Source organism: Ambystoma mexicanum, chromosome 2p (assembly GCF_040938575.1).
Source record: "Ambystoma mexicanum isolate Mex_15411 chromosome 2p, UKY_AmexF1_1, whole genome shotgun sequence".
Taxonomy (NCBI): Eukaryota; Metazoa; Chordata; class Amphibia; order Caudata; family Ambystomatidae; genus Ambystoma; species Ambystoma mexicanum.
In genome coordinates this window covers 1,444,777,357-1,444,793,982 of record NC_090923.1, presented here as the reverse complement: position 1 = coordinate 1,444,793,982, position 16,626 = coordinate 1,444,777,357, and the positions used below count along the sequence as shown (strand labels likewise).

Below are 16,626 nucleotides of genomic sequence, written 5' to 3'. Positions count from 1 at the left end.
TCTAGGTTTAGTCTAGGGTTTTTGTTTTCATCTGGTTCGTCTTCCAGGGGACATGGTTGTGGGTTCTTTTTGCTTTGGTGATGTATGGTGTTATTGCTTCAGTTGTGTGCTTGTTGTATCTGGTGGGGTTTGTCCTTCTTCGTGATGTTGGTAGGTTGTTCAGTGTAGTTGGTTTTGGAGTCGCGTTGGTTCGATCTGGTGAGTAGGTCTCAGCGAGGTATGGAGTTAGGTAAAGGGATTTGTCTCTTCTTTCAGTGTTAGTCCGATCTTTGAACCTGTCTGTGGGGGTGTGTTCTGTTGTTGCGGTTCTTAGTTGAAGTTTCGGGGTGTTTGTTCTTTCTTCTCTTCTTTCCCTCTGGGTGGGTCGTTTGCGCGGCATTGTACGATTCCAAGTTGTTTTAGTCTAGTTGTTGTCTTGGTCGGGGTGTACAAAATAAGTAAGAGGAAAGTTCAAATAGTCTGGAGGAACACTCCTGAAAGGATTGTGGACATGAGTCCCAAGGTCCTATCATATCACAGTTTGTGGTTAGGCTGAACTCTACTAACTGACGTAGCAGAGTCACTGTCAGTTCTTAAGGTTGTGGGGTTTCCTGTAGCCCTCCTGGCATCCAAGAACATTCAGTGAACTTCCTTGGCAGAGATCGCAGAGCCTGCCAATGATAGTTTATTTCTTCGCCATTTTTCCTGAATTGATTTTCAAGCTGTTGTTATTATAGCTCCCAGCAATGTTGATGCGGTGAGATGGGACAGCAGCTACTGGATCAATTCCAACCTGTGTCAGGGCCTTACTGAAGTGTCCTATAAGTCTTCTGGGTTCGGATCCTCGATAACCCAAACTGCTTTGGATTCTCCAAGCGCCTCCCTGGCTTCATTTACAACAAGCCCTACTGGCCAGGTTTCTCAATGAGCTTTCTGGGCTCTAATTCTTGATGAACAAACGTTATTTCCTTTCCTTAGTAGGCTTGCCAGACCCATCTGATCCCAGACATTGGCTTCCAACTGGGCTCTATCTTTCTGTCTTTGCCTCTCAAGGTCTTTAGGCTTTTAACCCTAGCAATAAGGCTCTCCACCCCTGTAGCATATGTACCTTGGAGCACCCTAGCTCAGGCCCCACTAGTTTGGCACCTGCCTTTTAGCACCATATCTAGTTTTTGGCCTGCTTGACTTGGTCAATTATTGTTCTTTCCTTTGGACCTCTCAGCAGGATAATTCAGGGGCAACGCGTTTGTCTTGAAAGCAAGACAACACAGCGCAACACAGGTTCAAATTCTAATCCCGCACTTAGAAGCCACTCAGTGGTATTACGCATGTTACAAAAGAACTATTATAATTATAATGTATCTTCTGCTCTGACCCTCCTCACCTACAACTTCATCCTGCCTTTGTTGTTCTCCTTCCTATTTCACCTCTCTCCTCCAGACACTTCAATGTCACTTTTGCTTCTCCTTCCTCTTCCTCTCTCCCTCCAAAAATGCCAACCTTTCTCTCACAATTCCTCCTTCCTGATCTTCCTATCTCTTTCTCGTCTCTCTATCATCTTTCCCAACAACCTGACCCTTGCAATCTTTCCGTCCTCCTCCTCCTTAATGTTCCCATCCTCCAATGCTGTCCTTTTCCTTCTCTTACCTCCTTCCTTCACTCTACTCAAGACTCCATGTCTCTAAGATTCAACAATCTGGCAGGGCATCTGCCCCTTTTTACACTCTTGCCCTATTGGGAACAAAGGTAATAAGGGTTTTAATGGGGACGCATGTGGGATAATTGGCATTCTTCCACCCCAAAACCATGTGTAGCTGCAAATATCTGAATCATAAATAGTCAGACTGCAGAGCCTACACATTTCTGGCCTGTCATCTTGGAATCAGACAGCCCTCTCATAGTGGCCGCCTGATTCTGCTATGGTCCCCTCTCCTTTCGCGCCTTGAAACACTTGTGTATAGGCGCGTTACAAATACCATATCATATCTGGCCTCTGAGTCACCAGCTTTTCCCAGGATGCTACTTGTGAGTGTTCCCACCTTTTGCTGCCCTACCTGAGACTGTGATGGCCTGCTGAGTTTGCACTCACAGTATGCTCTGTAGATCATACTTTCATGCATGTCTCCCTCTGACGTTTGTTACTGTCTAAACACATTTCAGATTTGTGTTTTGGGGATAAGAGGATGACCAGACTGCAGACGTTGGGAATGTGGCAATCCTCTGTATACTTTCTAATGGGTTTGCATCAAAGAATTGGGGACCTTCCCTGGCCCCTACGGTCCATCTCACTCTATTTCACAGCCTCTGTGATGGGACCTTATTGCAGTATACATTTTCTTATTTGTCAGTTCATTAACTGTTGACCAATGAAAAGATCAAGCCTGTGAAATTAAGAATCAAAATGTGGTCTTACGCATCTGCATTGGAGTTGGCAGAACATCGTTCTTCACTGTAGCAATAGAGAGAAAGGGATGCTCATGTGCTGTCTCTCACTCATGACCTGCTTAGCTTCTGTTAGGATCAGTCGAAAAAAAGTAGTCTGCCTTCCCATAGGTCCTTTTAGAATTTGCTGATCTTATTCCACAATTGCTGTTGCAAGCCGCCACAAAGGCCTAAAATGGACGGAAGACTTCTAGTATACTTTCCTGCCTAAATTATCAAGGAGCTTGTCCTGTTCAGAGGACGCTGCTGAAGATGTGGCTGAGAAGGCTGAAGCCTTATTAACTAACATAACCGCCAAACCTACTGATTACTAACAGTAAGAAAGCACAGCTAAACAAATCCTCTAAGAGGGAACAAGCATTTACTCTATGTCAACTGTCTTGTTGATAGGCTGTGTAGAATGTGGCTTGTCCCATTTTCATTGCACCTCCTTCGGGAAATAGTTCTGAATGTGAATGCCCAACATGGTCGAGCTTCCAAAGAGAGTATTGAAGCCAAAATGCCGTTCTTCATGACGGAAACTTCCAGCATTGGAACCACCAGGAACCCAATAATTCCTTCCATTCAGTCCAGTCATGATGGAATAAGTATACTGATGGATGAGGGCACTCCTCTTATGGACTGTCCTGTCCTAGATCATCACTCTTAGGAAGGAAACCTGTATTGATGATGAAGATGACGACAAAGGAAGACCACGTAAGGGTAGAACACTGCAGCTGCATCTCAGGTTCTGTTTGTACTGTACCCACATCACTAGCCCACTCCTCACCTGAAGTTTCTGTATGGAATTCGGAGTCATCTGATGCAATGTCCTTTCTCCTTTCTCTCCAGGCCCTCTTGGTCTTCTTCTTTACTGTCTTGCCTTTCCTTGTGAAGAAATAGGGACGGGCTCCCCCAGAGGCCACTTTGCCTATAAGACGTTATGCCCGGCAGCGGGGACTTTGGGGAGCCCACCCCAAACCAGGGAAAAAGCTTGACTGAAAAAACCCTGGATGATCTTGTGAAATGGCAGGCTTGCGTTGAGATTGAACTTACAGGCTTTGTAGAAGTAGATGTCTGGCAGGCTTGCATTGAGATTGTACTTGCAGGCTTTGTAGACATATACATAGGTTCTACTACAGGTACCAGAATGCTGAGGGGCACCAGGAGAGTCCACGTGACTAAGTAGCTTGGTAGTATGCTACCGATAAGGATTATAGAGTAGCTAGCGCTGGCGATGATAGCACAGAGCCAGACGCAACACTGCGGAAGCACAAATAGAAAGGCGAAGTTCCGAACGCGGCGGCAATTAGACAGATGGGAAGCCGCAACAGAATAAGCCTTCAAGGCTGAGGGTCAGAGCAGGGCGCAGATCAGAGCACGCAGGCAGTGGGCGGAGTGCATGAAAAAAGGAGAAACAGCAGCGGGAGCAAGATGACAGGAAGGTAAGGAGGAGAGACGAGGGAAGAACACAAAACAGGAGCACCGTTACTAACCAAAGTAGCGTTACTGCAATGGGAGTTGCAACGCACCGTAATGCTCACCCGGTGTGTAATTATAGCGAGGCTAATCCTGGAAGACTAGAGCGCTACCACACGCTCACTGCTGAACGTGGAGGAGCACTCACCACTTTCCTCAATCAGTTCTGGGAAGCAAGAGCGCTACCACACGCTCACTACTGAACGTGAAGGAACGCCTAGTACTTCCTCATTCTGTCCCATACCCTCCATGGGAGAATCTTGACACTGCAACTGAGGGAGAAGTGTTTCAGATGGGGTTTGGAAGATTATTTAATTTAGCAAATGTTCCCACTACTTCCTTCATGCCCCCAACACTACTGCTGTACTTTATTGATTTGTTTCATTGATTTTGGAGGTCAGTGAGGTTTTTTAACCTCACTCCCCCACTGCCTTCATTTTGTGTTCTGGGGGTACTGGTTCTCCTTTGTTGCTTACCAGTGCTGGGAGACCTCTCCCTTTATTCTGATATCTGTGTTCTTCCTATGGCAGCACCCACCACATGTGGAGTGCTTCCAAGGTTTCTTAGGGACCCATTTTCTTTGTCGTGTGAGGTGCACTGTGTAGCCCAAGCGCCAACCAGTGTAGCTGATGTCATCACCTTTTTTCACATATTAATTTTTCCCATTGCAGCACAAGAATGGAGTGCTGCGGGGACAGTAACCTTTTTGTTACTTTCAGTGCACCTCCTGAACAGGCTGGTAGCAGTCGATACCTTATCAACCTTTTCCCGGATGCAAGGTCGGCGTTGCCTTTTTAACTGTAATCATTCATTTAGGAAGACTTTATACTCAAAATGGCTACTCATCATGTTTTAAGTACTGTTTAAGATGGCCTTTGTTAGCAGTTTATTTGCCTTTCCAGATGGATATGGGTGCTCTCTCGTCCCCACATTTTCAGCACAGGGCAAGGTGGGTCACTCGAGCAAAGCACACACACTGGCTTCTGCGGCACGAGGATACAGTTCCTTTTTCCCAGTTCAGGACTTTCTGTATCCAAGTCTCGTTATTTCTTGCAAGTCTCTTGATGCAGAGGGCCTGCTATACCAAAAACAACACGCAAACGTTCTTTTCATTTTACTAGTATTCAATTTGGGTATTCACCCCAGATCACCCCCAGCTGGGCTCAGATCTCTTTCAAAACAAGGTTCAGAGAATTATTTTCAGGTGACTCTCGGTTCACCCCGGATCCCTCTATGCTGAGCTCAGATCCCTTTCTTTTGTTCAATTAATCTCCCTCAGCCAGGCTCAGACCAATTGTGAGGTACATTCAACTATCGAAGACTTTCGAATGTGGGTTTAGCTTATCCCGTTGCATGACCACTTCGATCTCAATATTTCTTTCTCTCACATTCATCATCAGTTGGATAGCTAACAGAGACTTTCAAACGAGCACCCTCGTGGCGCCGGACCACTCTGTGTATGGCATCTTTTCTTGGCCTCCCAAAGTTCAATTATAAAGTTTAACTACTTCCTTTGGCTTACAATTGTATTTGTGTCGCTCATCCCAAATGGCTGTCTTTCTCCTTGTATTAAACTGCCATCTTGGAACTGCTGTTTCCTTGTGTGTTTTACCTTGCTCAGACTGTGCTTTTGTGCTCCGCCTTTTATCTGTGTGGGGAAGTGTGATGCAAGTCAGGTGAGTGTAATGATCCGTAATTGCCGGCCTTGCCTGACCATAGTGTTGGGACATGTCAGGTCCATACGGCTCTAGTGTTAGTCCCTAGTGGCTCACACTGAACTGTCCGTGAGAATGTGTTTGTGTCGGGAAATGGGGGGGGTTGATTTTGTAGATATCCTACGTGGTAGGATGGGGGAAAAGGTGGCTCAAAGAACCGGATATACTGTGTCTCACCCTCTGGTGTCCCACTTCCACTCCCCGAAGAACCCTCATCCAGGTGATCCTCCTGCACTGGTGCACCCAAGGAACTGGATCCAAAAGCGATGGTTGTGTCCCGGCCACCTGGATGACAGATCCCCGTGGGACTAGCGGGTAAGATACATTCAGGTTTCTCACATATGCTTCTGTATGCATGCAGGTGAAAGACGTGTAGGGAACGGCGGAAGCCATCCTTGTCATGCTAATCATTATCATCGGAACCATGGAGCAAAATGGTTGCCAACCCAGAAAATGGAGAGCGGAATGAGAGTGTACACTGGAGAGTGAATGTAACCTCTCGAAAATATGGGGTAGGTACGGGCCGAGGGAATTTGTCATCAATTGGAGCATTTAAAAAGGGGTCTGCTTACAAAACAATTGGCTAGTGTAAGGTGCCACCTTGTACACTACTCTACTCTGATATTAGTTGCAACATTTCCTTAATGTGACGTGAAGTTGCCCAGGTGGAAGCAGGTGTGCTCACAGGGTCAGCCAGGCCCTGGAGGAGTAGTCAGTGCACACTAAGGGAGGGAGCCTTGGGTTACAACACAGTGGTACACAATTCACACTCTGGAACAACAGTCCCAATATTAGCTTCTTCGTGAGTCTTAAGACATTAGTGGGTCTCGAAGTAAGTCAGACATAGTAGCTGGAGCAGAAGACATAGTTTAACATGTTTTACTAAAGTAAAAGAAACCTCAACTAACCTTATAGATGTGATGGTGGTTTCCTACCGTCAAAGAAAACAAAAATGGTGCTTGTCAGGATGTCTCACATAAATTGTGTCCTCTGTCTAAAGACTAGCCTATCGTATGCTCTCTTTGTCACTAAAATGAAAGAATATACATTTGCCTAAGTAAGTTCCATTCCCACTATTCTTTGTCTTCTGGTGGCTGGTTGCTGCCCCCCCTTCTCCCCCACCCAAGGAGTTTTCAATCTCTTTTCTGGCCCTGGGCCAGTCCTTAGAGTTCAAAGCAAAATGAAGAAATGTCTCTTGGTTTTCCTTGTGGTACAAAAAGAGCTCTTTAGTATGTTCCAACAGTTGAACACCTATCCTTTCTATTTTTTATCCAATTGTGGACTTGGAATTGTTCTGGCTTGGTCTGGACATGTCAACTCCTCAGTTTTATTGGGTAAAGTGCTTTTCTTACCACCTTGTTGAGTGTTTTGACTCTCAATGCAACCTGGACTGTAGGCCTGCTGAACCATTCTGTGTGTATCAGTTTCTTCTCCTCTTTGTGGGTTATTTGGACTCTCAATCCTGCATGTACTGGTGGCTTTCTAAGCCTTCCTTTCTACGTTTCTTCACCTCTTCGTGTGATTCTTTGCACACTCTGCCCTGCTTGAGTTTGTGGCTTTCTCTGCCCATTACCTCCCTCGTGGAGTTTACAGATTCTTAGCCCGGCGCAGGTTCTGCTGTGGCCTCAACGCCCTCCACCCACTCTTGGCATGAGGTTGCATATCTTTTTTCCAGAGCTTCGGTGCCCCTAGTCAGTGTGGTTCTGCATTTCAAACCTGGCTTCGGTCTGTGCGGTCAGGTTTCTCTCAACAGTTTCTCCCTTTCAAGATTGACAGGTTCCAGATGTCGCTTCGGCGGGACATCGACCTGCTGCTCCTTGCTTGGTTTTGCTTCCTTCTGCTTCGGCGTTACCGGGAGCGACACACTGCCCTGCCGAACCCGCAAGCCGGCATTTCTCGCTCTACAGCTGCTCCTCTCTCTCAGAATTAAAGTTCACATATCTTTATGTTCCTAACTAAACGTAATCTCAATCTTTGTAAAAATTGCTAAAAACAGTTAAATCAAAACAAAAAAAAACTAAACGTTAGAGTACATTTGTTCCACTCTCCACAAACAGACGGCAACAAGTTTGGGTGAGAAACCAAGCCGTCCACTCTTAAACATCCCTGTACATTACTGCCATGTTCAAACACCATATAACCAAATAATACCTGTGACTGGGGAAGAAAGGGAGGTGGCATAAAACGTTTACTTGGGTATTCCTTGTCCCTAGAGGGTGGTCATCTCCTATGGCTCCTGCTTCCCCTGTTCCCTAGGGAGGAAATTGCATAGCAGGCTCAACTCCCTAGTCCCAAAGGGGGTGACTTCCCCTTGGGGGAAGGGACGAATTCCCTCGATTCGTCAAAGTCTCCTCGGGTGCCTGCCTGGTACCAAGCCCAGGAAGGACCTCAGCACAACTGCTGATATTAGCCAGTGTGTGGATTCCCTGATAAATGGCTCTGGTATGATCATGTCTAGACACCCTAGAAGCAATATGCGGGAAAGCATCACTAGTATAGGGTGCTGTGGAAAAAGGAGGTTATTTGCTTATCTTGGATTTTTTACCTTTTGAATTAAAATTTTCTTGAAGGCTGCAGGAGGAGAACACTGGAAAAAGTTCTCCTAGTGAAGTAGACACTTACTGATTGCTCTCAAAGAGAATATATCGAACAGAAAGCAGACATGAGGCATGATCTCGATCCAAGCACTGCAAACAAGGTCTGCCTGGGTCCGAATCCATGAACTGCCCCTCGCAGGACCTGAATAATGAAAATGATTTACAAAGCAAATAGAGGAAGCTTCCACTCACGTGATTTTCCCAGGCTGTGCCCATCTAAAAAAAGTTAAGAGAGCTTTCTGCTGTGCAAATAAGGTTTCAATCTGGTTCCTGTGGAAGGACTTACCATTAGTATGGTGGATGGAAATTAATCAGTACTGAGGAATACGGCAAATAAACAGCTCCATGTGTTAATATCACAGCAGAAATATCGCCATACAAGAATGGCGCAGTTTACGGCAATATTAACCCATTGAACCTGCAGGGGCCACCCCTGCAACGCCCATATTATTTTAAAGGGAGCGGGGGACACCGCCGCAACCCCTGCTCCAATTTACCCCAAAAATTATCCCCACTAATAATATTGCCTATGGCCGTTCCCGGCGACCATATATATACCAATATTATTCTAATTAAGCTGCCTTCTTGGACACTCTCATAGGTTCCTTCATTTAAGCTTTATTGTAAGTTGCTTCAAGATGTTACAGAGCAAACCACTGGGTCCCATCACCCAATTGATTGAGGCTGGAACCGTGACACGTCATTCACATCCAAACATTCCACTGCAGCACATTAACATTCTCTCAGCTCATACATACATAACAAGCACGATACAACACATCTCCCTTTCTACACACACTCACAAGACCACACGAGGGAACATTATAGCAGTGTATCTTTTTAATGAGAGATGCAACTCATCAAAATCTGGGTAGCACCCCCCCAACCAACTACACATCCGTACGCGGAATTCATCCCCCCTCTCTACATTTGCTGCCAGCACGCAACACTCTTCAAATTGGCTTGGTATGGAATACACTCTTCATACTTCACTTCTATAGATGGAATGCGCAACCATCCAGTCCCAATTCTAGTGCGACTTGTCACCACAAATCCACTGGAACACATAGCCCTACTTCCCTTCACAAAGCGCAAAACGCTATCCTGCTGCAATATGGAAAGTGCTATCCTCCACCCTGTGAGCACAACCCTCACCTCACACACACAGAAGGCGCTATCCTCAAACACTTGCAGCACACGTGCACCCACACGTGTAAGGTGCTACCCTCCAACACTGAGGGACACTATAGCCCTACTTCTCTTCACACGGAAGGCGCTACCCTCCAACATTCAGAGGTACTCTACCCTCACTTCACTTCACACGGAAGAAGCTACCCTCCAGCATGGAGGGACAACATTCCTGCTCATTCACATATGCCTTAACTTAAGGCATTTATAGCTTCTAGCATTCACATGCTCCTAATTCATATAAATTCAACTTTAATACACAGTTACTCTACTATTATCGTCTTTAAGCCTCTAAAAGTAGATAGGTGCACTGCACCTCTAATACTGCAATTCCTTAAAAGGTTACATCTATCTCACCTATAGGCTCTCCACTTAAACCACTTCAGGCATACTTCATCAACATGCCTTGCTAAATACTTCTAGAAGTCCATAACCTAAACATCTTAAAGTCCAAAATTTGGCAAAGACCAATTGCCTATCCCGACTGACCTGCAATTCCCCAAAATACTTAGCTAGATGACATGTAAACCACCTATTAAACATGCATAAATTAACCAACTCATACTAACCATATTCACTCTTTACAATCTCACTTATCACTTGTTATGAACTTCAAATACATTATTTTGTTACCAACAAACCGTGAATAACTTCATATTATTCACTCATAGTTGTGGTGATGGACTATACTTTACAAAGGATACTGGTTGGGTAACTCCCAACATCCAGTAGCTTCAGTTTCCTCTGTACTCTCAGTTCATGCCAGTCTGCGCAATATTTCACACCATTCCCGGGCAACTTATTCACATTGAGAAATGTTAAGCACGTAGCCTCCAAGACACTCTGCGGCCCGGCCCAGCACACAGCTGTCCCTCCTTTTCTTTTGGCAGTGGGCGCTCATTCCGTATGCAGCACCTGCAGGATCCCATGACCATTGAAACTGCAGCCCGAAAGTGTCCTCTCCTCCGGAGTATTTCCACACAAAGTCCCTGCTCATGCTGAATAAGCTATCTTTTAAGGTGACCCTCCTTCACACTATGGGAGTCGACCCACCATCACGCTATGGGAGTCTGCCCCATTCTCACCATAAATGTTGATAGACTGCACTACTGCCCGTTCCAGTGCATAACTTTCTCCCATGTACACTTTACTCTCACCTCTCGCTTCAGGACGTCACTACGCAGAAGAGCACAAAGTCAACTTCCCAGGCACACAATAGGGTGCTTTACTGTGCGTGTTGCCGTTATTCTTATTCGAGTAAGTAGTTGCTTCCTCTCTGCTTGCGCCGCATACCGAATGCATCTCTTTACAGCGTGTGCATTCCAGACCATCGGCAACTTCGGATGGAGGCTCTTTAATGTCACCATTAGCACCAGTGACCATGAGCTTGACAGAGCTCCAACATAGAAAATCCTCCAACGCCCGTCCTCAGCTCCAAGGCTCTCGCATCTCCATGGTGAGTGCAAGGGGGGCCTCACACAGCAGTCCCAAACTGTCCCACATTGCTCTAATCAGTAAACATGTCTTCAATGCCCTGACCAGATTTGTATTCTTCTAACACAGCAATGGGCTCTTTTTCGCCTGTCCGCTGCCAGTTGCTCCTTTTCCACACTATTTGCACCTATTCTACCACTAGTACATTTTTCTCTCAGTACGACTCCATTACTTCTTCAATAGGATATTAATAGGACATATTACTGCTAACTTCCCACTGGAAACTTAATAAGTCTTTCTCTTCCCAGTGTTACACTTCCTTGATTCTGGGACAGTCATGTCTTTGGATACAATTCCTGTCTCATCTGTACCCTTCTGCTTTACACTGGGAGCAGCACAAATCCCCTTTTTCTCTGCTCTTTTGTCCTCATATGGGGAGTGCCTCCAAATTCCTCATTGCAGGATTAAACTTCCCTTCCTTTTCTCTTGGACACTGCACTTGTTTCCCCTTCTTTTCCCTTGCGTACATCGCTGGCGTTTTACTTCATTTCTCTTCCCCTAGGTTACAACACTGGGGCTTATTTTCCCCTGGGTGATGGGACTTGCTTCTCTTTGGGGGGGCAGTGGTTCCTCTTCTTCTCTGCTGCCCCCCATCAGCAGGCTGATCATCTGTTCGCTTTCTTTGCAAGCAGGTACTTTTTCTTTAGTTTCCTCGTCACCAGTGTAACAAAGCTGTCTTCTTAGACACCCCCATAGGTTCCTTCAGTTAAGCTTTATTGTAAGTTGCTTCAAGATGTTACAGAGCAAACCACTGGGTCCCATCACCCAGGCTGGCTTGTCCCAACTCACTGAGGCTAGAACCTTGACACTCATTTACATCCAAACATTCCACTGCAGCACATTAACATTCTCTCAGCTCATACATACATAACAAGCACGATACAACACATCTCCCTTTCTACACACACTCACAAGACCACACTAGGAAATAGCACACGCTTCCATATGGAGTTTAGAAGAGGCTCAGACCTCCTACAGTCTTTCAGTGAATGTTCAGTAACCCTGTGGGCTTGTAGAATACACACACAGATCTTTGTGCATAATGAAAGAAGTCCACAACACACATACGATATACTGACCTCTTTCTCGATGTTGACTTTGGTATCGTTCTCAGACGTGTTTCCTCCCATCAGCGGTTCTGTCAGGTTGGGTTCGCTGCTCCGGGACAGATGGTTGGTGCTGTGGTGAATGAGCAGCGATCCCAGGCTTCCTGCAGAGATGTTCCTTGAAACACTGGATTCCTTCTCATCACTTGGGTGACTGAAAGGAAAAAGAGGTCATGAAACTACATATGATGAGGGGATTTTAACCTCTTTGTAGACCTTGTCGGGTTAGTGAACCAGGCATTAAAAATGTTTACCTACTTACAACACTCATGTACTTATGATTTTGATGGAGGAGCATTTAACTTTTGCTTCATGTTCTAGAACTGCGTTTGGGGCTTCAGACCTGTATCCCCTCAGGGTTCTAACTTTAGAGAGGTGTTCTCAGGTGTACATACCTTTTTTCTGCAGGGTGTTGTCTCAAGGGGGCTGTACAGAGATGTTCTAAACTGTGTTTGACTAGCAGTGGATTCAGGATTCAACACAGTTGTTCTAACCTTTGCTTCATAGGCAGTAGTATGCTCAGGGTACTGAAGCCATGGTGGTCCTAATAGATCATCTAATATATAGTTTAGTAGCAATGTTCTCAATGTGCCATCAATAGGAGAGAAGAAGATAAACAAACCTGTAAAGTTAGCTCACAGAATGAAACAGTATCAAAAGGTTCTAAGACTTAAGCATAGGATATACAGAGATCATCAAATTTAATGTATGTCACATGCATACCTATACATTCCCAATAGTCATTTACAGAAATGTACTTCTGCTTGTTGCCCTAGCAGAAGGGACATGTCTTAAGCCGGTCAGGCAGCACCGCGAGTTGATCGCTCGCTTTGACATCCGTGCAGAGCCTGCCGACGCAGGTTTGAATGCTGCCAGGGCCAAACTCAGCCTTTCATCCTTCAAAGGTCGATAAATGAGCACCACACACCGTGTGTAATAAGCAGCGCTCAGATGCCTGAGGGTACGTAGTGCTATATAAATGAAAATAAATAAATAAATGTAAGCTCCAACCACACACACTCCAGATTCACCAATATGTATAAATGAAAAAATTAAATTAAACAACTTTAGTTTAGGGATAGTTAAGGTGATCAGATTTAACTCAACACAACCCTTAAAATTCAAGGAATGTGGGAAGGGAAGATCATCTTAACTCTGCGTCCCCCCATGGCGATCCCTAGGATGAAATGAGGTGTTATTTATATACTGCTTACGACTGTGAAGGAGTGTCCAGTAAAGGGGTGTCTGGAGGGTCCGGACAAGACAGAGGCTTCTGGCTTGCAGGTAGCCAGAGGATCGCGGGCCCATCACATTAAAGACCGCTCACAGAGACGTAGGAACACTGCATCAGACATTAACCCAGCGATGCAGAGGAACAGCGACAGGGGCGATGGGAGCACAGTGTGAGTAAAACCGCAGTTGCATGAGGGGAGGTGTGAGAAACAAGCAGCTGAATCGAAGGAGAAAAAAAGGGCCTGGAGGACAGGCGGATCAGTGGAGGAACGGAGAAGTGAAAACAGGTGGGGAACGAGGTGTCAGGGAAGGCGGTACTGATGAGGTGCGTTTATGTTTAGCTTTGCAGGAAAGCGAGAGAGAGGAAGGTGTTGAAGAGACGTACATGTGGGGTTATTGAGGCCCAAGGTCTGAGCTGCGGACCACCGGCCTAGTAGGCGAGGGCCGGCTGGGTCACGCAGATTATCTGGAACTGAGGAGGACTTTGAACAAGACCGGAGCTGAGCTCCTGCAACGAGGTGTATTCGAGCGGGAACAGAGCTACCACCAGCTAACCAAGTAGGAAGTTGGTGCATATTTGGTTCGCAGACCGCCAGAGCAGATGACGACCAGCAAACCCTGAGGCAGGATAAAACTGGCATGCCTCGAAGGGTAAGCGGATGCTTTTGCCGGCTGGGTCGTTGTAACTGCAACAGCGGCCAGGTCTGAAGAGATTTCTTTCTTTTCATCCGTGTTTGTATGCTTGGAATAAATGCATAGAAACCACACTAAAGCCTACGGCTTTGTCATTGCTGCAACGGAAGTGTGATAACGCCTAAGCGATTTACATAGAACACATATATATACAATATCACCCAACCGGAGTTGGTACTCTTTTATCGACCACAGAAGGATGAAAACTTCTGTTCGCCTTGCTGGGATTCAAACCTGCGACCTGCAAATCACACACAGATCGCAGCAGCGAGCCCTCAACCCAGCCAGCCTCTAATTTTGTATGTCATTGTGAATCCCATCTATTATGTATGGGCTCATGGGCTTTGCAACTGGGGGTACAACAAGTTAAGATGATCATCACTTCCCACTGTAAGGGTGTCAAGAGGGAAGCTACACAAAGGTGGCTTGGTTTTGGTTATAAACTTTTATTTCTCAAATAGAAAGCCTCACTGTCCCTATCTCTAAGAGGGGTTTCCCTACCTCAAACTAAAACTAAAGGAGTTGTAAGAATGTTTGTCAAATCAAAAGTTCCACCATCCTGTGTCAAATCCTACTCTAACCATCACACTATAACTAAAGGATAAACTAACAGAAAGTTCCTTCTTCAAGATACTATGTCCTTTCCCCTGCTTCTTGAACAATGTCTAACAAATGTTATCTTTCAACAGAAAACACCTGGGGGGGAATGACTCACTTCGCTGGCGTCTTTATAACAGCTCTTTGTCGGATACCAGGAGAATGACTCCCTACTCCTGGTATTGATTGGTACAGCTCTTTCTCACAGTTGGGGTTCCAAACCATTCTCTGGTGGCCAGTGTTTCCCTCACTAACGCTTCGCATAGGAAGATTTCCTCTGATGTTAGGGCTCTCACTGCGAGGCCCGTCTTTCGTTATGCCCATTAACATCCTTGCTAGTATTGGGTCTTATGGGGCAATGGTATGTTGCTGGGACTTTGTGGGACTGGGTCACACTTCTCCGGCTCCGTGGACTTCTCTCCTCTGCACTTGTGGCTTTGTAGCATCTTCCTGGCTTTCGGACTTAGTCCACCTCCACTCGGCGGGCAGAGAACTTCCTTGGTATCCTCTTGCCAGTGCCCACCACCCAATAGTTTTCATTGGGACCCACTATCCATGGCCTTTGGCCATTGAACACATTACACCAATAAGCTTCTTTGGGACCCACTAAGAATGGCCTTCTGTCATGTGCAGTGGCACAGAGACGCATTTCCCCCTGCCTAGTAGGTGCAATCACTGCAGATGTAAAATGTCTTTCTTTTTTAACACTTTTTCGATTCTGACTGGATTCTCCCATTATTACCTTAATAATGGCAATGAACTACACATGCAGCGGCAATGAACTATCCATGCTCGTAGTATTCCCCTGGTATCCCTGAGGTTATCTGAAAACACTTTAAAAATCACAAACTCTTCCTTGCTGCGGCAATGAACTATCCATGCCCGCAGTATTCCCCTGGTAACTCAGTCCGTAGACCACCCCAAATTTCACAATTTCACATGGTATCCTCTTTCCCGCTCCCCCGACCCACCCCCAGCCTGATGCAATGTCATCCTTTTACCTCATTCAAATAGCTTTTTTTGCAATTTTTCTTTTTTCCAATAATCCTGGTATAACCACAGTTATCACTTGCACCGAGCAACAACAAAAAAAGGCAGCTTTTTCATTTCCGAAAAGCCTCTCTGCTGCAAAGCACCATGGGAGATATAGCTACATATTTTGGGAGATGGGGGCACTCGCTTCTGCGTCAATATTTTAAAAACTACTGAAGGGAATAATCCCAAATCTGTCCTAGAAATTAATTCAACACTTTGTGTCCAAGTTGTTTCTTATCTGGTCCAATTCCGTCCAGTAGTTTTTGTGCTACGGTGTGATAAGGATTTGACTTTTCCTCTATAGGAAATTGAATTAGAGTTAGCCGAAAACTGTGTTTTTTTGCTTTCTTAATAACTTTTTCATTTTGTAACAAGTCTTTCCCAAAATGTCCAGTATGGAGGCGGTTAGAGGGGGCAGTTAGTTGTCTGTGTCAAACATTTTGTTTGGAAAATATGGAAAATATCAGCCAAATCTGTCTGCAAGTCAAACAGTTAATGCTGCACTGTAATAGTTACTGTAATGTGTATGCACAACAGATAACTCAAGACACTTGTAACAAGTTTTACACCTTTATTTTCATTGTAGGGAGGGTTGTGTGACAAAGTGCCCCGTCTTGCTCTAGGGTTTGGGGATGGGGTGACTAACAGTCTGAGTACCACCACCCACTGTGTAATGTAAGGTGTGGGGCGGATACCCTTGTCACCCCAAACCCAACCTGTGAGCTTGGCACAGGGCAAAATAGTGAACATGGACACCTGCAGGGGGACGCAAGATTTAAGGAAATAGATGCACTGCGCCCGATAAAACCTGTTTCTGGGTGCAAGCAATTGGAGCCCAAAGGTTTGGCTCTCCCATTCATTAATGTATTTCTCCAGCTACAGAAAAGTGACGAGAGGAGCGCTTAGACGACAGCAACCAACAGACAATCCTAAGTACACACACAGTCTGAAAATCCAAGATGGCAGACTACTAATAAGAAGCCACAGTCTGCAGAGAGCTGCTAAATTATGAAAACTAAAGAAACATGCCACCAGAGGAAAATCACAGCTTCAGGGCCCTGAAACCACACACCTGGAACCAATAGGCCT

The 16,626-nt window shown here is 45.6% G+C and overlaps 1 protein-coding gene across 8 annotated transcripts in view; it reads right to left on the bottom strand.

The window, feature by feature from the left end:
* The window catches only part of SLC4A2 (solute carrier family 4 member 2), a 1,509,271-nt gene that overhangs the window by 591,023 nt on the left and 901,622 nt on the right, over positions 1-16,626 (bottom strand). For all 8 annotated transcript variants that reach the window (XM_069645996.1, XM_069645995.1, XM_069646002.1 and 5 more), the window contains one exon: positions 11,953-12,133. In XM_069645996.1, the coding sequence (XP_069502097.1) occupies positions 11,953-12,133 (181 nt within the window). The remainder of the gene's footprint in view (positions 1-11,952; positions 12,134-16,626) is intronic.